Below are 21,731 nucleotides of genomic sequence, written 5' to 3'. Positions count from 1 at the left end.
TGATGATTTTTGTCATGCCTTTTACAGTGCCTACCTCACCAAAGGCAAGAGAGGCAAATAAATGGTAGGCACATAGCAAATGACTTTTTATTTGACTTAGTGCCTCTGGGAGATGCACTGGCCTTTTACTTTCCCTTTCCCCTCCCTCAACCTGTTGAATTTCTACCCATCCTTTTAAAGCCCAACTCAATGCCATCACCTTCATAAAGTATTCTCTGATTCCTCTTCCCTGAGTCAATAGTAATTGTCCCTCTTTGACCTCATAAAGCATTTTGTTTTGCAGCTCTCTAATTTATTTGTCATGATATCATGTATTTGCACTGGCATCTTAAACCCCTCCAAGATGATAAGTTCCCTAAAGGCAAAAGCTGCACCTTATCTAAGCTTGGTATATTTCCCAGCCCTTAAAAGTGTTCAGCATACAGAAGGACCTCAATAAATATTTACTGGTTGTGACTATCAGAGCAAGGTGGGAGGTTATGAGCCTACTGTAATTACTAGCCTATTGTAATTAGTGTCCCTCAACTGATCTTTGTCTGAATGAGCTCTAGTGAACTTGGATCCAAAGAAATAAGGTCTCTTTCAGTGTAATGACTCAGTATTTCATATCTGTTTAGCTTACAGTAACTTTCTAATGAAAGTTTATAGGTCTGAATTTAATAAAATTTGGTGCCCTACTAAAAGGTAATAAGGAACAAAGTTTGGCTTTGAGTACAGTCTTTCTGTATCAAAATAATCATAGTACCTTACATTTATATACAGCACTTTAAAATTCTCAAAGTACTTTATAAATGTTATCTCATTTGATCCACATAACAGCCCTGGGAGGAAAGTGCTATATTATCTCCATTTTCAGAGGAGGAAACTGAGGCAGATAGAGGCTAAATGACTTGTCCAGGATCATACTGCTAGTTAGTGTCTGAGGACAGATTTGAACTTGTGTCTTCTTGACTCTAGGACCGGCTCTCTATCCACTGGACCACCTAGCATTACTGAATTTGGTTCTTACAACAACCCTGTGACACAGGGGTTATTATTAGGCTCATTATACAGATGAAGGAGTTGAGGCTGAGAGCTCTTAAGTGATTTGGTTACACAGCTAGTAAGTGTGCAAGACAGGATTCAAACCCAGGTCTTCTTGATTCCAAATACTTCATCCACTACCATGCTGCTTCTCATACTTGCTGATACCATAGATATTTCTCCCATAATTTCTAATGGATTTCAATCATATTTTTTAAATATGAGATTATATTGAGTCAAATCTACAACTGCAGAACCACTAATTCTAAGTGAGTTTTACTAAAGACATCAAAAAATATTGCTATAGCAATAAGCAAAAAGCCATGTAACTTTGATATAATTTTAAGGGTGAAGTAGGGAATTATTCCCATAAAAAATATTGCCTCTAGGTAGCCTGAAACTACCTTAGCTAACTGAATTCAGCATTAATCAGACAGGCAAGGACTGCTCTCCTGTTATCTGTGAAAAGCGATGTAAAAATGCCAGCACTGAACCCACTGACATGTACATTTATATTCAGAACAGAGCAGAATTTCTGCCTTGCTCTTCTCTCCCACTAAGCCATGAAGGTGACCTTCAGGCTTCACTGGAACAGTGAAGAGTGGAGCCTGAGCACTTTGGAGCCAGGAGCAAACCTGTTTATGAGTCAACAGTGTGATGTGGCAGCCAAAAAAACCAATTGAATCCTAGGCTGTATTAATAGAAGTAGAACGCTAGGACAAGATTCCAGTGTCACTCTGCCCCGGTCAGGCCACGTCTGGAATCTCGGGACCAGTCCCGAGTGGCACATTACAGGAAGGATAATGATGATGGTACCCAAGAAGGTAAGGGCCCTTAGTCCTATGACAAACGAGCATTTATTGAAGGCTTTGCATTTCAAACTGGAGAAGAAAAAACTAGAACTAGGGGGAAGGGTTGAGGGTGTGGAGAACAATATCACTGCCTTCAAATGTTTGAAAGGTTGTCATATAGAAGAATTAGGTAGTTTTGTTTGGCCCCAGAAACCAAAAGTAGGACCAATACATGGAAGACAAAGGGTGGCAAATTTCAGTTCAAGATAAAGAAAAAATGTCTAATGACTTGAATTGACCAGAGGTGAAATGGGTCAAATAAGGAGAAAGTGAGTTCATTGTCACGGAAAGTGGAGGCTGGATAATCAGTCATGGGGAATAGCATTGAGGGGATATAGACTGATAACAGGTGAACTCTTGAGTTCTCTTCCCATTATGAGAGTCTGTACTTTTTCAAAGTGAAAAGGATCTCAATGTCGTTGGGAACATGAAGAAAAGGAAACTTCTTCTACCAAGGCAGCTCTTTTGGAGAGCTCCCAAGATTGAAGCCATTTGCCTTGGGTCATACAGTCATGTGTGTCAGAAATAAGGGACCTGAACCTTCCTGGTTTTAGGTTGTCTCTCTAACCATGATGCACACTGCCTCTTAGGCTGCCTTTTAAACATTGAGATTTTATGTGAAAACTTATTCCACTTCTGACATTCCTTCTTTATGGGGAAAAAAAAGAGTGGAGTTGTGATGAGTCTTACCTTCCCTTCTGTGGCTGTCATACTCCCAGTCTCCTGTCGGGTTCTGCCACAGTCATCACCTCAGGGCCTCAAGCAGAACTGCTGTGGAGCCAAGCACAAAAAAAAAAAAAAAAAGGTTTGGCACTTTGCTAGGACTCACACAGAGAGAAGGGGGATGTGACTTTGGCTAGCATTTTCTAGGTTTGGTTTGCAAAGCTAAACTTCAGGTATTGTACATTTCCCTTTAGTTTTGAGAACTTAAGTTTGAATAAGCTGCCACCAAGTGGATGGCCTCAGTGTCCAAGCAATTAAGCACATGCCACAGGCATGATGGACCCAGGCAAAGGTCAAAGTTCACTTGCATATTTACAAATGCCTCTTCTATAAAAAGAGGGTTCTCTGCTCTAACAGTGAGGCAGAACAATGGCTAATCACGATGTTTTAAAAGATGATATACAATCCAACTACTTTAAACGTTCTCCTCAAATAAGATCTCCCACACATATGTTAAAATAATACAAGATTTTATGACAGATGTACCTACAGAGATAACTTTGTTCAACTCACTGACTGTGAGCATCAAGCAAGGCATAAGCCCTGGAAACATATGCTCACCTGAGGTGCCTGCCAGTGTCACAGAGAAGGTCCTGCACAGACAGAGTCCAGATAGAAAAGGAGTTCTATGTTGACGATGAGGTTTTCCAAATATTCTTATTTGGATGCGTCATTCATGCAAGTAACTGAAGTAAGCTCTGGGATATTACTAAACCTCCTAAATGAGATCCATTATTATGCAAATGAGATGGTTGATCAATCCACACAGAAAAGCCAGGTGAATGAACACCTATATTGCCTAGATGCAGTCCCACAGGCATTTAAGTGCCTACTATGTGCTAGGAACTAAGCACACAAAGACAAAAATGAAACCCTCCTTGACCTCAAAGGGCTTACATTCTTCTGGATTAGGATATGCCATTGGGTGGGCAACCCATTCATTGAGTTAGTTTATCTCTTTAACACACATATACACATATACACACATGCACATATACACACCTATCTATATACATACATACATGTGTGTATGTGTGTGTGTGTGTGTGTGTATAGTGTGTATGTGCTTGGATAGACACTGCAATAGATAAGTTCAGCCTAGAACTGAAGCAATGGAAAAGACTATGTAGAGAAAGACTACGCTGGCACCATTAACATAATAAAAGAATCAAAGGAGAGCCCCCAACACATTTAGTGGTTCTTATATGAGGAATTTATAAAATGTATAGAGAGATTATTACGAACTCAGTTGGATGAAGTACCTACACTGATGAAATCACAGACCCATTAAATCACGAAAGCATGGAATTTAAAGCAAAGGTTGAAGAAATACATACACCCAAGTACAATTAGGCGTCTGACTCACTGACCTTTAGACATGTTAATTTACTAAAGGAGTCATAGATTTAGAATTGGAAGGTTCCAAAACCATCTAGTTGAATGTCTTCATTTGACAAATAGGGAAACACAGACCCAGAGTAGTTAGGGAAATTGCCCAAGGTCACATAAAGTGAGCCAGAGGCCAGACCTTCTTACAAAGGTTTCAATAGAACTCAACTTTCAAACTCACCCTGAACATTTTCTTTTAATTAAAAGTTCATCCAATACATGTACAGAGCCTGCTAACAAAAAGCCCTTGCAAATGGCTTTTCTCTAGTTTTTAACCCTCACAAGCAAAAGCAACCTTCAATTATCTACCTACAGTTTATAAAAAGAGAAATCACATTTGTCCTTTTTCATTCTCAGCTAATAGGCTTCTGGGAATGGGCTTGAGGAGAGCAGGGCAGGGGACTTCTGAATATAATGCTGATTGTGGTTCCTTTCTATAGCTGCAAACACAGGGGAAAGAGCACAGATGTGAAGCATAGGTTCTCAAAGTGTGGTCCAGGAGTCCCCAGGGGGTCTCTGAGACCCTTTCAAAGAGCTCTTGAAGTCAAAACTATTTTCATAATAATAATGTTTTAGTTTCTAATATAGTAAATATAATCCACATAAACAAAAGTTCTTTGGGTGTATTGGGGGGGGGGTGAGCCTTAATAATTTTTATGGGTATAAAGGTGTAAATCGAAAATTTTGAGGATAGCTTGTATCAAATAACAGTAAGTGATAGTAGGGCTAGGAAGTCACTTTCCAAAGAGCTGATAAAAACTGGCCAAAGTGCTTTGAGCTAGCTAAGGCTGAAGTGAGAGTTGGACAAAAATGAGATCTAATATCAGATCAGGGCAAATATATTGGAGAATTGTGACCCAAAGAGGAGCTCTCAAGACGTGAGCCAAGACAGCGTGGGACAGAAAAATAGAATAATCATGGTAAAAAGGAGGTTGACAAAGGCTGGAGTCATGAAAATACCAGGTCTTGTCTCAGGAGACCATCACAAACAGGTCATGGTGCCCCAACCATTGACTCCCTGGCCCCCTGAGGGGTTACATGCTCCCAAGGGTCTATGGCACTGTCCTTTATTCTCAGTGCTTTTCCGTAGTCTCCTGTCTGCAGAGAGCTGGGGTGGGATGGGAGGATAATGGACCACAACTTGTTAAGGTTTGGTTTTTTTTTAATTTTCCTTTTCTGTTTGTTCTTTTCTTTTTTTCTCCATTTGAGGAAGGTGGTCACCAAAGGTGAAAGGTCAAAATCAGAAAAGAATAAGATAGCATTGTGACAAGACAGACAGGTGGCTATGTCTTGTAAGAAGCTGAAAATATATGACTGGAGAAGAGGAGGAGTGGAGGTGGAGATTTGTGAGTCATTCCCATTGAGGTGATAGTTGAAGCCTTATAAAGGCAGATGAGTTCACAAAGATAATGAGTGAGTGAAGATATAGAACTGAAGAGACTTGAGGACAAAAGGTTGGTAGGTGAAAATCCATATTTGGGAAAAAGGGGGTGGAGGATGGGTAGTAGAGACAAAAGAACTCGGCAGAACAACAAAGATTCAGGGGCATGGAAGCCAAGGGAGAAGAAAGTTTCAAGATCAATAGTTTTAAATGTTTCTGGACCAATAGTGTGAAAAGCACAATTATAGCTCAAATCTTATTTTTATCAAAATTTCTTGCCACAGACTGATTTCCTTTAGGTTTAACCTCATTTCTTTAAGATCTTACACTCAAGTCCTGGGCAAATTCACACCTACCTTAGTAAAATGTTGGGCTTCAGGGATTGAAGTCCTATAATCTATGATGATAGGTTCAAAGATCTAGAGGTCTTCTAGACCACCCTTCTCATTTTACAGATCAGTAAAATGAGGTGAAAAGAAGTTAAGTGACTTACTCAATAGGGCCGGCCAGGTGGCTCAGCGAGTAAGAGCACCAGCTCCAGTGTTGGGACGACCTGGAGATCGAATCCTGGGCTCAGGCACTCAGCACCTCACCCAGAAATAACTGGCCATGTAACCTTGAGCAAGTTACCTTGAGCAAGTTACTTAACCCCGATTGCTTAAAAAAAAAAAGTGACTTTCTCAAGGCCACACAGATAGAAAGCATCAGAAGTGGCCCTTGGACACAATTCTTCCAACTCCAGAGCTAAAGTCTCATCATTGCTTTTCCTCCCTAATATTCTATTCATTCTCTAAGGCCCCTCTAAGGCCCTAAAACCTGCACTTTTCCAAAGTCTTTTGGGACTTTAGTTTCAAGAGCTATAACTCTTCTCCTTCATGTCATAAAAAAAAAAAAAAATTTCAAATCCCCTAGGGAACTGCATGAGTGAATTCATGGGACTGATCAAAGGGCACTATGAGGCAAAGCAAGAAGGATTCCAGCCTGGAGGAGGCAGCCTGCACAGTGCCATGATACCTCATGGACCAGATGGGGATTGCTTTGAGAAGGCAAGCAAGGCCAAGCTGGAGCCAGAGAGAATTGCAGATGGAACCATGGTAAGCAGGTTAAATCCCAGTGTTGTCATTCAGTGAGCCCTAACTTCATTGTTCATCTCCCCAAAACCCTGAGATTATCAAGCAATGAACAAGTACTTCACTGCCTCCTGTGTGCCAAGTATTGAACTGGGGATACAAATATATGAATGAAACAATAACTAAATCACCAGAAGCTTAGGCCTATATTCTAGTGCTAGAGACAAGTATATGTATGTATGTGTGTGTATGTTTGTGTATGTATGTGTATATATGTATGTATGTGTATATATGTATGTATATACATATACCATGTTTCCCTGATAATAAGACACTGTCTTATTAATTTTTTTGGACAGAAAAACACCAGAGGGCTTATTTTCAGGGGAGGGCTTATTTTAATGAACATTGACAGCAATTTTAATAAACAGGTAAATGTGAACAAAAAAATGTACCTTTATTCAATAATGAATTCAATAAAGAACAGGATGACGCGCTCACTGCTGCAGCTCTGATTGGATGCAGCTCGGAGCGCGGCGTGCGTTTCACGGGGGGAAGGACAGTGCATACAGAGGGTACCATAATGTAGCATGTAGCACAGGGGATCACCTTCACTACAGTAGCAATCTCAATAGGGCTTATTTTTGGGGGAGGGCTTATTTTAGAGGAATCTTACACAGTAAGGGGAGGGCTTATTTTCAGGATAGGTCTTATTATCGGGGAAACACGATATATATATCTCTAGGGCCACCTGGGTCCAGTAGCAAGATATAGATCAGGATGACTGGAGATGGCTTTGAATGCAATGGGAGACCTTGGCCTTTTTAAGCTAAAATCTTTCCCAGGTCTCAATTTGTCTGAGGCAACACCCATTCAGTGATTAAGGCTAGCTAAGAAATGAGGCAAAAAATGGCCTCTTTTACCTACTCAAAAAACAACAACAACAACAAAATGAGAGGGGAAGACCCTCAGGGTTTCTGGCCAAAACAGAAACAATTGCTATTTACACTCACTTTAAGCAATCAAAACCTAGACAATGACCAACAGAAGCTTGTTATCAGCCAATGGGAGGCAGAGTGATTTGGAGCTTAAGCCATGGTCCAGTAGCTCCATTTGAACCCTAATGGCTTTATCAGTTCCTGGTTTCCAGAGCTCATTTGAGGAAATTTATATTCCTTATGACGTCTTTCCCAGGTCTCAATCTGTCTGAGGCAGCACCCATTCTGTGATTAAGGCTAAGTAAGAAATGAAGCCAAAAAAGGCCTCTTTTACCTACTAAAAAAAATCAATATGTATATGCATATACACACACACACATGTACACGTCTGTCTGTCTTCTTACGTCATACTTGCCACCATGTACTCTTTGATTCAGTGACACCGGCCTATCAGCCATTCCATGAGCCATTTTCTCTGGCTGTCCGGCATGCCTGGAATGCCTTCCCTCCCCACCTCTATTTACCGACCTCCCTGACTCCCTTTAAGTTCCAACTAAAATCTCATCTTCTACTAGAAACCTTCTCCAACCGCTCTTAATTCCAGTGTCTTTCTTCTGTTAATTATTTTCTATTTGCTCTGTTTCTATAGCTTGCTTTGTATATATTTATTTGCACTGTCTTTTGCTTCTTTCTGTATTGCTGGTATTTAGCACATAGTAGGCATTTAATAAATTGTTTATTGATTGATATTTATTTATGCGTGCTAGATATGTGTATAAATAAAGTTGTATATATGTATATAAAAAGGCTATATATGACATATATGCAAAGTGAAGGGTTGGACACACTTCTACCTCTTTGTTTTGCCATGGAGTAGAAACAAAAGAGGACATAAGGGCTATGTCAGGTCTCATTTTTCCTTCTTTTAATCTTGTTTCCATACCAGGAGAAGAGTAAGACAAATTTTCAGATATGAACAATGTGAAAATTTGTTTACGCATATTTACTGCAAAAATTTTCTTTTTCTTTATATTTTAAATTTCAAATGGGAAGTAAGAAGTGAGTGGAAGAGGGAATATAAAAATGAAAAAAAAATGAGGAACCAGACAACAAACCCCTAAAAGATGGTGAGGGAGGGTGTGAGGAGGGGGGAAAGGAACAGAATTGTGGCTGATTATAAAGTCTCAAATCAGGAGAGGATTGCCCTTCCTGCTGAGAATCCCAAAAAACTGAGATTAGGCAGAACCATTTGTAGGGGTGTGGATAGGATGATAGCAACTGGCTCAGAGATGTAGGTAACAATTTGAGATCATCATACTGGGGGCTCTTGCTAGGTGGTATAGCTGAAAGGGAGCTGGCTTTGGAGTTAGAACAGATCTCAGTTTAAATCTTGCCTCCATAATATTTTAGTTCTTTGACACTGGGCAAGTAATTTAACCACTCTGAATTTCAATTTTCTCTTCTTTAAAATAGACGTAAAAATAACACCTACCTCACAAGACTGTCGTGAAGGTCAAATTTTATATATATGTGTGTGTGTGTGTGTGTGTGTGTGTGTGTGTGTGTGTGTATGATATACTTATATTACACATAATATATACTATACACATTGTATACATACATGTGTGTACATACATACACAAGGAATAGTTATATGTGCATACACATATGTATATGCGTTCATATATGTATGTATTGTCAACTCTGGTCACTAATGACCAAAAAGTCACAGAGGTTTTGCAACCACTATTAACTCCAAAAAAATGCCAAAGAGCTCACATAGGTTAAAAGCAGAAAGCTTTCTTTATTCCATTGCGGAACAGAGATTAGACCCATGTGTCGGGGCCTTCTCTAGTAGGATACCCAAGGCAGTGAGACTATAAACCTTGATTCATATATTTACGGCTAGACGAAGAATTAAACAGTGTAGTGTAGCAATGGTGGTGAGTCACAACAGCAAAAGCGAGACAGGATTGTCTAGTGACAAAAAGCCCACTCATAGCAGGGCTTCGTGTCTAGCTCTGTTGGTGCTTGCCCAAGCTCAGGGACCATCAGTTCTGTGACTTAGTTGCAGCAGAGTTCATCCAGAGGCTGAGCACAAATTATTTTTGTTATGCCAAGCTCAGGGCATAGCTTGCTTGCTGGGCCTTAGCTCTAGAAAACAGGGTTTCTAAAAAGAGAGGGGTGATCTTAGATCCTGACAGTATGTATGTGTATGTCTATACAGCTATATGTGTATGTATGTATTTATATCTTTGCAAATTTTAAAGTACTATAAATGTTAGTTATTATTATACTATACATGATGATAGATAGGATAGGTAGCTGTTAATCTGGTGGACTAGTTTCCATTGTAAAGAAATCATATTTTATCAAACCAGTTAAGTTATTGCTAACACCCCTCAGGCCCCAGAAATGCAGCCTCTTCTCCAGTCATGCAGGAATAAGGATCCAAACATTTTAAAAGGGCTGCATTGTAAAATAATATGAAACTTTTCCCAGCTTAAACTGAGCTCCACCATTTTATTTGTTGAGGACAGAGAAAGAGAACTAATGTTAAATTAAAGGTCTCTTTTAACTTCCTCACCCCTCCCCATAGCTCAGAGCACTTAGTCTTTCCAAGTCTTTTCTCTCTCTCCCTGCCTTTTTTTAGGGCAAAGCAAACTCCCAGGACCAGGACTATAGTGAGGCAAAATGGTACCTGTTGACTATACCTTTGAACCAGGGAGAATCCAGAAGCTCCTGCCTCATCAGAATCCAAGCTAATGAACCATATTTTCATCTGTATTACTTTTCTTTCTCATCTGGAGTAGAAAGAAACTGATTGGTTTTTAAAATCTGTTCTTCATTTCCTGTATGCCTTGCTCTGAATATTCCATTGGAATATAATTGCAGTAGTAGGCTGCGATCCTTGGTTTTATTATATTTTGCAGGCAGGGTCTATTGATCATAAGATCTAAGTTTATTCTAAATCGTATGCAAATTAGCTTTAAAAAAAAAAGAGAACAGAACAGTAAGTTAAATGCCACCTGATTTTCAAAAGCAACAATAAGCCTTGCTTGACAACTTATTCACTTTGCAAGTGAACTGAGCCATGAAATCTGTCCTTAGGATTCAGGTTCTGAGCTAAACCCAAACTCAGTCCTTGGGGCTAGGGTAGAGAGATAAAAGCTATAGGGTCCTAGAATGTCAACACTGGATGGGACCTAAAAAGTCACCTTGTGATCTGGGTGACTATCTTTCCAATCAGCATCACAAACTCATAGGTATCAAGCCAGACAGGACTTTAAAGGCCACTAAGCCCAGACCTCCCTCTCCATTTTACAGATGAGAAAACAGACTTGCCCAGGTAAACAGCTAACATAAGCTTCTGATACAAGATTTGAATCCACATCTTTATGACTCCAAATGCATTGCTCTCTGTTTGGTGCTGCCTTATTTTCCAGAAGGCCAGAAAAGGGAAAGTAACTTTCCCAAGATCATATGGCTAGACAGTGTTAGAGCCAGGATTCTCTGAGTCCTAATTCAGTGCTTTACACTGCCCCAGGATATTTGTGGCCAATGCAGAATGATCTGAGGGATACCACCAAGTGGCAGGTACAGGGGTGTGCTTGTAAATGTTTAACAAGCAGGTCTCAGTAGAAGGGGTGTACACAAGAAATATTTTTAAGTTTAATTTTCATTGTTAACATCTTCTCCATCACTTTCTTAATTCTAGACATCCAACAAAACAAAAATCAAGCCCTGACTTATAACATTTGTTGATTTCTAAGGTGTTAAATGTTCACACTGAAAATTTAGCACTTGGCTTAGCCCCTTCAAGCTGGGTTCTAGCACACCTGTGCTTATGTCCCTTCTCCTTCCTCAAATCTACTAAGACATCTGAACTTCCCACCATTTAAGTCATTCCCTTGGATTACAATATAACACAATTACCATGAGCACCTATGGCTTAATAATTAGTTAACTGTTATTTATCAGACATCAACGTGGTAAGAGAATGGGTCTCAGGAAAAATTTTTTTCAGGGGGGATATGTTCAGGGAGGGCATCACCATGCAGTGTCATAGGTAATCAGGGGTCAGTAGGAGGCTACTGAATATGTTAGGGTAGAGATTAGTAACCAACATTTTGTGTAAGGCTCTTTTACCCTTGAGGCAGCTACAGTGGACAGAGTACCAGACCTGGAGTCATCTTCCTGAGTTAAATCTGGCCTCAGACACGTACTAGCTATGTGACCCTAGGAAGTCACTTAATCCTGTTTGCCTCAGTTTCCTCATCTGGAAAAATGAGCTAGAGAAGGAAATGGCAAACTACTTTGATATCTTTGCCAAGTAAGCCCCAGATGGGGTCACGTTAGAGTAAGACACAATTGAAATGACTGAACAGCAAGTGCCTAGCCTACCCTGTTCTCCCTGACTTTATAATTCAGGGCTTGGTCAAGATTGGAGCTGTCATTTGTACTTCTTCCCCCCATTCACATCAATAGTACAGTAAAGCAACTAGTAAAATGTCCTTCTATGCCAGAGATACTTAAATTTTGTGGCATGGACCCCTTTGGCCACCTGGAGAAGTTGAAGAACCCCTTCTCAGAATAATGCCTTGTTGCCTCCATCCAAAATCAAAGGAAATGCTAAATTTCAGTGAGAGGTCATTGAAAATATTGAAAATAAAGATGTTAGGGGCGGCCAGGTAGCACAGCAAGTAAGAGCACCAGCCCCAGTGTCGGGATGACCTGGGATTGAATCTGGGCTCAGACACTTAGCACCCACCCAGAAACACCTGGCCGTGTAACCTTGAGCAAGTTACTTAACCTCAATTGCTTAAAAATAAATAAATAAATAAATGAATAAATAAGTAAATAAATGAATGAATGAATGATCGAATGAATGAATGAAGATGTGATTTATTTTTCTTTTCTTTTTTCCCACAAAAGGGGTTGTATTTCTACAAAAGGGTACCAAGAGATTGTGAGCTGTATCTGAGAAAGAAATGCCTACTATGAAAATATTTTCTTGATATGGATAGTGTCTTCCTAAGTCTTCCTGCCATTTTATTTAAATTAATAATTGAAGCTTAAAAACCAAGTTCATGATTAAGAATCCATGTTTTAGATACCAAATCAGATAATAGCATCTAGGTGGCACAGGGACAAGAGCAGAGGTGTTAAACACACCTCACAGGCCACAATATCATGAACCAGATGAATTGGGAAATATTTAACAAAATAAGTAAAAATACAATAGAACATAGATAATGTTAATATGTGGTTTTCTAGTCAATATGAAGCCCTCAAGGATCCTTACATATGGTTTCGTGGCCCCTTTTTCTGTCTGAGTTGTCACCACTGGGCTAGAGCACTGAGCCAAGAGTCAGGAACACCTCAGTTCAAACCCTAAAACACTTACTAGCTGCGCAATCCTAGGCAAATCACTTATTCTCTGTCTTGGGTTTCTTATATGTAAAATGGGATTAGTAACAGCATCTCCCTTCCAGGATTATTTTGAGAATAAAAATGAGATAATAGTTGTAAAGCACTTTGGAAACCCTAAAGTTCTATAGAAATGCTAGCTATTTTACTATTTTCCTATACCTTAGACTTCTATTGATATTTACCCTTGTCTCTACCCTATTTTTTTCTTCATTTCTTCCAGGCATTTATGTTTGAGACTTCCCTCAGTCTGGCTGTCACCAAGTGGGGTCTCAAGACGTGCAACTGTTTGGATGGGAACTATTTCAAGTGTTGGGAAACCCTGAGGAGCCATTTCACCCCCCAATTCAGAAACCCCACTGGACATAAATAAGCCTGAAGAGTTTATGTTTAGGGCCCTTCCTGGAAAAGACAGGGTCTCTGCATATAGTTGTATAAGCCTGTAGTTGGTTAAAATAATTTCTCATCCTCCCATACCCGGTAACCCATGGAAATCAGTGCAGAAGTGTATTGCAGGTGCCATTATTGTAAGCTTAATTACCTAATAAAGGCCTACCTGCAGTGTGTCCAAATAAAAAACCTAATGGCCAGGGTGTGGGCAGTCACAGAATGGCATGTAGTTTAGTCTGAAGAGAGAAGTAGAAATCTAGAAAAAGTCCTTCAAGTCTGGACCAAAGATACAAGGCAGGAAAGGGTGGGTGTGGGGGCACAGCTAGGAGCACTGGTATGCTGGTAAATATTTTATAAACAGCTGTGGGAGGGGTGGCTGTACCCACAATACATTTTTAAGTTTAATCTGAATTATTAACATATTATCTATCTCTTTGAATCTGGAAAATCAATAAAACGATAAATCAAGTCCTGGTTTGTAGCATTTGTAGATTTCCAAGGTATAAATGCTTACACTGAGAGTTTAGTTAGTTCCAACACATCCCTTCCTGGGAGGCTCTTATTCCAATGATGATGGATGTGAGACCAAAGCAGAAGCTATGATCCAGGGGTCAATCCAGGCAGCGGTAAGATGAATGATCAACACAAATCTAAAAAGAGAATCACAGCTGGCAGCAACTGGCAAGGACCCATTGGTGGGAGACCATGGCATCTTAAGACTTATAAGAATGAAGATTAGCAGACAACTCTCCTTAACACACATGTGAGATCACAGGGGAAAGAGATCAGAACTACCAATAAAGATATCCATTATAGCTCATCAGCAGAAGGTTGGCCACTAGGTGATTTCTTTTTCTTTTCTTTTTCCCTACAAAAGGGATTGTGTTAGGGGAGGCCAGGTGGCTCAGCAAGTAAGAGCACCAGCTCCAGTGTCAGGATGACCTGGGGATCGAATCCAGGTTCAGATACTTAGCACCACACCCAGAAATAACTGGCCGTGTAACCTTGAGCAAGTTACTTAACCCTGATTGCTTAAAAAAAAAAAAGGATTGTGTTTCTACAAAGGTGTACCAAGGGATTGTGAGCTGTATCTGAGAAAGAAATGCCTACTATAAAAAAATTTTCTTGATATGGAGAGTGTCTTCCTGCCATTTTATTTAAGGCAATTAAAGCCATTTTATTTAAATTGATTGAAGCCTAATATGGCACTAAGACTTTGGGGAAACCCTGCATCAGTATTCATCACAAACTTTCATTTACCTTGATTTATATGATTTCATTCATACACATGCAAATAGTAGCCAATCACTGAGGGTGAACATTCTCTGATGAAGTCAAAGGGTGACTGTTTATAACTTCAACCACAGCTCCAGTGGAAAACTACAGAAAGTTTCTTTAAGAATACCCCCTGCATGGCACATAGCAGAGATATCAAACCCCAGCCCCACAACATTCCTAAGTGCAGTCCAAACCAAATTAAAATGTAATTGGGAAATACTTAACAAAATATATACAAAATACAATAAAGCATAGATAACATTACATTTTAAAACTAAGTCAATATGTGGCCCTTAGGAATCCTTATGTATGGACTAGTGGGACTCATTTCTATTTAAGTTTGATCCCACTGGTATCGAGCACTGTATTTGAAGTCAGAGAACATGGATTTCATTTTACATGTGAGGAAACTAGGCCCAGAGAGGTTAAATGACTTGCTCAGGATCACACAAGTAGAAAGCATAAGAAGGATTTGAACCTAAGTCCTCGGTTTAGAAAGTATTCTTTCCATTCTACCATCCTTCTTCATTCTTTCTTCCCCTCCACCCAAATTCTTTTATTCTTGAGGTTAAATATATCAAGTTCCTTCAATGAATCCGCCTTTGACAGGAGTTCAAAGTTCTCTTTTCAGCTTGGCTGCCCTCCTCTGGGTCAATTTTAACTTGTCAATGTTCCTTTTAAAATCTGGCCTCAGATACTTACTAACTGTATCACTCTGAGTAGGTTACTTAAAAAACAAAACAAAACAAAAAAAACCCCTCTGTTTGCCTCAGTTTTCCCATCTGTAAAGTGGAGGTAATAATAGCACCTATCTCCCAAAATTGTTGTGAGAACTAAACGAAATAATATTTGTAAAAGTGCTTAGCACAGTGCCAATAATGTGATGCCCAGAACTGAACACGAATTTGGTCTGACCAGGGCAGGACTACAACCTCCCTTGTTTTGGACATTATGTTTCTATCAATGTAGTAAGAAAAAGCAAAAATAGTAAACATTAATTATGCACTGAATAAAGAGTAATATGATAGAAGTGCTGGGGGAGAAACCAAACTGAGCTATGTCGAAGTCTCTGCTCAGAATCAAGTAAGGGGATAAGGGACATATACATATAAACACATGTATGTATTATATATACACACCTATAGATACATTTGCATGTGTGTATGATGGGGAGAATAGGAGTCTGGAAGGAATTCAGTAGGCCCAAGCAATCTTGAAGTCAGGATTGTAAAAGTTTATTGTTACTCTTTACAGCAGGGAGGGATTCTTAGGGAACCTGCAAACTTAAAGAAGTCACAGGTATAGTTTTTAAGGAGTGGGGACAGTAAATCAGGTGTCAATTATGCTAACTAGCTGAGTAAGGGTGGGATTAGGGAGGAGTTAAGGAGTGGTCAATGTTTAAAGGAACATGCACTTTTAATATCAACTGTGCAGGCATATTGCCCATAATTCACTGGGAAATAGCTCAAGGTGGGGCTACCTGGAGGTGTGTTTTTAGGCTTGACACGTCACAAAATCAGCTAGTGGTCAGGGATGACTGACAAGTACCTAGTCTGCCACCCATCAGTGTCATGTTTGACAAGATGGATGTTGGGAACCAAGACTAACAGAGACTCAGTATGTGTATAATTGGCTGAGGAGTTAACCTATAGATAGTGCATTGAAGGATTCATAGATGCAGCTGGCCATTATACTAAGGGGAGATAACATTTGCCTAAGCTAAAATTTTTATAGATGGTTTAGTGAAGGATTCAGATTCCAAATGTCTTCCTTCTCTCATTGAGGTTTTGAACCATTTGTGTCTTGTTCTCATTGAGGTCCATCTCTCTTGGCTCTGACCATCTTTCCTCTCTGTTTCTATTTTTGCTTCTCTCTATGAAGGAAGACATTTGGAATCTGAATGACAGAAGGCAAGAGAGAAGATAGAGATGGCCAGGTCCAGTTAGAACTAGATAAAGGCCTACAGGCTACACCATCTACACATCCCTGATGGGGAAGAAGAGTGCAACATGGTACGATGGATTTAGAAACAATGGACCGAGGTTCAAATCTCTGCCATATATTATTTGTGACCTTGATCAAATCAGTAACCTGTCTGAGTTTGTGTTCCTTCCTGAATAAAAGTAGAGGTTTGAAATAGATGATCTCTAAGTTTCTTCCAGCTCCAAATCCCTGGTCCTGTAATTCTATGGATGCAGCAGGGGCCCAAGGAGTAACCCAGACCTATCCTTTTGCGTCCTGAGTCATGGATGGTGAGGTCCTAGAGGAAGATGGGAACTAGCAGAGGTGGAGGGAGAAATGCCCTCCAAAAAGGATGCAGTTTTCCTAAGGATTAAGGAGCTTGGTCACTGAGCCTGTTCTGTGCTTTTTGTAGGGTCAAATAAAAGCTGTCTTGTATTCAATGTTTGTTAACTTTGATTGCTCCAAAAGTAATTGAAAGTTTTTTTCAGTGATAAGCAAAATAAACCAGATACTGAAATTCCTACGGTTTAAATGAGTAGGGCCAAAAGCAGAGAGATTTTGTGGAAAACATGAGCCAAGGACTATTGTCTCCAGAGTGTCTCTGGGTCCAGGTCAATGAGATTATATGTGGGAGAGCCCCTCAGATTCTGCCTGCGTCTATCATGTCAAGGTCATGGATTCAATTGACAAATAGGTTACATTGATAAAAATATTTTTTAAATCTCCATTCTCTGCAGATGCTCTACAAAGACAGAGCCCTAGGACAGTACATCTTTGACTACCCTCCAGGGGACAGACATCTTTTGGTCCAGTTGTTCAAATAATTCCAAATTATTGCATTATATCTACATAATAGTATTACTACTCTGCTACATAGATAATCCTCCAGAATGGCATTCAGTCTAATTTCTCCATAACCCAGACAGTCAGTATCAAAATCACCAGCATCAGTAGGGGTTCTGTTGCCATGTGAAATAAGCTTGCCTTCACTCCCTGGCTTCTATTTGATCCAGAAACAATTTAACCTCAAAAACAGGATAAAACATTTTCCCCATTTGTGCAACTGACTTCCCAGCTCCACATTCCCTACCCTGTTGGGCCTGCATGGGGGCATTGCTGCTTTTGCCACCTGTAGCTGAGTTTGCAATGAGACCTGTGGCCTTGCTATTGAGCATGACATGAAAATATGGCTGTCCTTTTCCAACCTTCCTCCATTCAGCAGTTAGTTTCATCACCTAGGCAAACTCAACACATGACTGCGCTTTGGCTCCATGACTGAATGTATTCCAGCAAATAATCCCTCTGTGTTGTCCCTGGAGCAAAGTTGTCACTATCCCCAATAATTGGGTTGTCATCCAGTAAGTATCTCTCCCATTGCTACACAATTGGGATCCTGGGGCCTCTCCATTCTCTGCAGATGCTCTGCCAAAGCTGCTGACATCATTACAGAAATATTAATTTAGCTCTGGCTATATGCTGTTAACTTTGGTTTTGCAGTTTCTGCATCAAAGAGGCTAGGAGGTTTTTTTTCCCCCTCCTTTTTAGTTATTTCTCCCATAATTGAGGAATACTGCCAACAAGTGACAGAAGTCTACCATGGACACATGATTCAAACTGTAAGTCACTTAATCAATAAGCATTTCATTTTTTTAATTCAAATGTATTTTTAGTTCAAATCCTTTCTCTTCCTCTCCCCTCCCCATTGAGAAGGCCAAAAAAATTACCAATAGGTAGATATGCAAAGCATAGCACATTAGACATTCCACACTTACCACTTACCAGGCTCTCTGCTAGGCAATGGAGGTTTGAATTCAAGGAATGAACCAATTCCTACTCACAGGAGTTAAACACACAGCAGCTGGGGGTGGGAGCTGGAGGGGAAAACCAGAGTTGGGTGATAAGGAAATTTCAATTGAGGTAGAGATGAGATTATCTTTCTCACTTCTTTTATTATGGGGGGAAAAAATTTTCCCTGAAAACCAAACCCTGTTAATCAGATAAAAACACCTAAAACCCATATATGTACATATGTGTATATATATTCAATATTATATTAATAAAATAAATATAAATATATATGTATGTATATACTCACAAATTTATATACACAATCATTGATCCTTTCCTTTCCTTTTAGGAATCTTTCATACAGATAGTTAGAAATGTTCCTGGGTAACATACTGATTCTAAGCTTGGTATCAAAATCTTCCTGGGGTTTATGGACTCCCCCTGGTTTCAGGCTCACTTGCTGTAAATCATCTTTCAATTACCAGCTATGAATTCTCCATATTTCAGTCACATACCATCCTTTCTCCCTATATAAGCTGCTTTATATTAGACAATGAGAAGGTTTTAGTATGTTCTTTTTCTGTCCCTGATCAACTATCAATCAATCAACAAGCGATGATTAACAGCTCCCTACGTGTCAAGTAACTATATTCAGATATCGAGACAGTTAGGTGACTCAATGGATAGGGCACTGGGCCTTGAGTCAGGGACACCTGAGTTTAAATCCAACTTCAGTTACTTCCTAACTGTGTGACCCTGGGCAAGTCACTTAACCCTGTCTGCTTCAGTTACCTTATCTGTAAAATGAGCTGGAGAAGGAAATGGCAAACTACTCCAGTATCTTTACCCAAAAAACTCATGGTCAGTATTTGAGTGACAAGGTTTACAGGGTCACAAAGAATCAGACAGGACTGGACAACCACGGCAAATGTGTCAGGCCCTTTGCTAAGTGCTGAGGCTAAAAAGAAAAAATTTTTAAATAGTTCCTCTCTCAAGGAACTTCCATTTTAATAGGGAAGCCAACCTGGACCTAAACAGGTACTTGCACAATTCATACAGAGAAGAAACAAAGGGGCAGGCACTAGCAGCTAGGGGAACTGGGAAAGTTCTCTGTAGGTAAGGAGGATTTTGTTATCCTTTTTAGAATTTAGTTTTTCAGGATCCCACAGCCATGGCAATGTCTAGTTTCCAGGTATTAGATAATAACTCCCAGAATAGCCCCAAGGATCCTAGATAGTAATTCCTAGAATCATAGAGATAGGCAGTCCTGAGACTGCGCCATGAAATAGGGGATGACATAATGTGATATTTACTACGCTTGCACTGAATGACAATATTGCTAAAGATAGCCTGTGAGCTTAATGTTAGCTTCTTTGTCTGCTGCCCTATACAGCAAGTAGGCACTGGTCAGTGAGTGGGGAAAACTATGGGGAATCCATAGGGAAACCCAAGGGGGAACCCATTTGGGATTTGGGTAATGCATAGAGGAATGCATGTACCTGCCTCAACTGGCTCGCATTGAGGCTTGAGGGGATTTAGGGGAGTGCACAAGCTGTGCCTGTCTCAATTGACCCCATCCAGACACAGGGGTACTTGACCCCCTTCTTACCCACCCCTGCAAGAAGGGTGATTAGGGAATGCTGCAGGAGTTGGTGCTTCCATTATCAGTGACCTCTTTGAGAAGACTAGAGTGAAATAAAATAAGACTATTAACCCTTCTGAAGCTAGCTTCCTGTCCTTCCTGTCTGACCAGATCAAGAAGTGAACCTGTTAGAGACAGGAGTCCAAAAACTCCGGTGCCTCCTATGTTATCTGTGAAACATCCTTCCACCCAAAGTGGTTTAAGCTGAGTCTTGAAGAGACCACAGCATTCTAATAGGCTAAGATGAGGATGGAGAGCAACTAGAAAGATCTCTGGTATTTAAAACCCTCTCCTCCCTAAGATATTTTGTTTTCTTTTTCTCTGCAAAGATAAATCATCCTTATGTTAGGGAAGCATTAAAATTGAAAAAAAAAAAAAGACTTGGGACCCTCCCAGGTGTGTGTTGGAGTCCAGTTTTCAGTGTGAGCATTTACACCTTGGAAATCAGCAAACCCTAAAAATCAGGACTTGATTTATTGTTTTGTAATTGTCTAGACTTAAGAAAGCAATGGAGAAAAGGTTAATAATTCAGATTTAACTTTAAAAGTTTATGTGCATATATTGTTGCATTTTGTTTGTTTGTTTTAGCCCAGTTGTTAAACACTTACCAGCACACCCCCTGTCCCTCTGATTCTAGAAGGTTTTCCTTTCAGTTTATCCTGGCATTCTTCTGTTGTTTTTCTTATGAGAAGAATGGAAAAGCTTAAGTTCCATTCTCTTTCCCACAGGGAAAGAAAAACTGATTTGATTTGCATGCAGTGTTACTTCAGCAACCGTGTTACTACTAGCAACAATTTAAGATAATGTCTTCTTTTACAGATTGTCTCAGTTTCCCCTATACTGTTGATTGCTGACCTGACCCCAAGTCAGGATCAGTGAAAATTTACAGAAGAATCTTGGAAGATTTTCACGGGGAAAAAAAGATGAGCTTAGCAACCTGTGATCAAACAAAGAGAAGTTTGGGGAAAACACAGTCACGGTGACATTTTGAGGTACCTCCTGCTACCAGTAATTATGCCTTTAAGGTACACCAGCTGGTCTGGGAAGGAATAGGGGATGTAAGAGCTAGAAGACATCTTATTGCCCACAAAAGAGAAGAAAGTTACAAAGCATAAGTAGCATAACTAAGAAATTGAACCCAGATCTTCTGACTTCACATCCAAAGCTCTTAATTACCACTACATAATACCAGCTCCACAGGGGTGGCCACCACCATTTTCTCAAGTCTGTGGCCCCATGAAGGCTAAATATTAAGAGCATGTAATGGTGTCAGACACTCTCATCTAGGCTGGCATATCAGAAAGAACACTGGACCTAGGAGTCAGGAGGAGATGAATTCAAATAATACCTGTGACAATTATTAGCTCTGTGACTCTCAGGCAAATAATATAAGCTCTTTCAGTCTCCCTTCCTATAGCTATAAAATGCAAATAACAGTAGCATCTCTCCCACAAGGTTGTTATGATAAAATGAGATAATGTATGGAAAAAGCTTTTCAAACCTTAAAGCATTATAGAAATATTAGCTATTTTTCTCATGATACAAAATGGCCAGGTACATATTAAAAGATGTATTCTTTTTCTTAGCTCACATCCCTAAATCAGAATCCTGGGAACGTGTAAGAGCAGTACTTCCCTAGCAATCTGAGGTCTGCTTCCCACTTGTAAGCTCATGGCTCAAAATGCAGAAAATAGAAAATACAAGTGATTTTTTTTAAAGGAAGAAACAAAGCAGAAATTCTTGAATGAGCACCCACCAATACATGTAATTCTCAGTCATTGACTTGAGTGCAATGACTTCTCTAGCTGAATTTATCTGCTCAAGTTCTGTCTTGGCCCCTGCTCCCTGCTGCTCACAGGGATGATC

General features: G+C 39.9%; 1 protein-coding gene across 1 annotated transcript in view; it reads left to right on the top strand.

The window, feature by feature from the left end:
- The window catches only part of HGD (homogentisate 1,2-dioxygenase), a 96,011-nt gene extending 82,347 nt beyond the window's left edge, over window positions 1-13,664 (top strand). Inside the window, exons 13-14 of the mRNA XM_069069997.1 lie at window positions 6,280-6,461; window positions 13,029-13,664. Of these exons, the coding sequence (XP_068926098.1) occupies window positions 6,280-6,461; window positions 13,029-13,178 (332 nt within the window). The 3' untranslated portion in view covers window positions 13,179-13,664. The remainder of the gene's footprint in view (window positions 1-6,279; window positions 6,462-13,028) is intronic.
- The last annotated feature ends 8,067 nt before the right edge of the window (window positions 13,665-21,731 follow it).

The sequence above is a fragment of the Petaurus breviceps genome, unplaced genomic scaffold (assembly GCF_028583685.1).
Source record: "Petaurus breviceps papuanus isolate PSGF00001 unplaced genomic scaffold, PetGlider_PUasm1.0 90792, whole genome shotgun sequence".
Taxonomy (NCBI): domain Eukaryota; kingdom Metazoa; phylum Chordata; class Mammalia; order Diprotodontia; family Petauridae; genus Petaurus; species Petaurus breviceps.
Note: the sequence above shows the minus strand (reverse complement) of the source record. Positions and strands in the feature narration are given on the sequence as shown.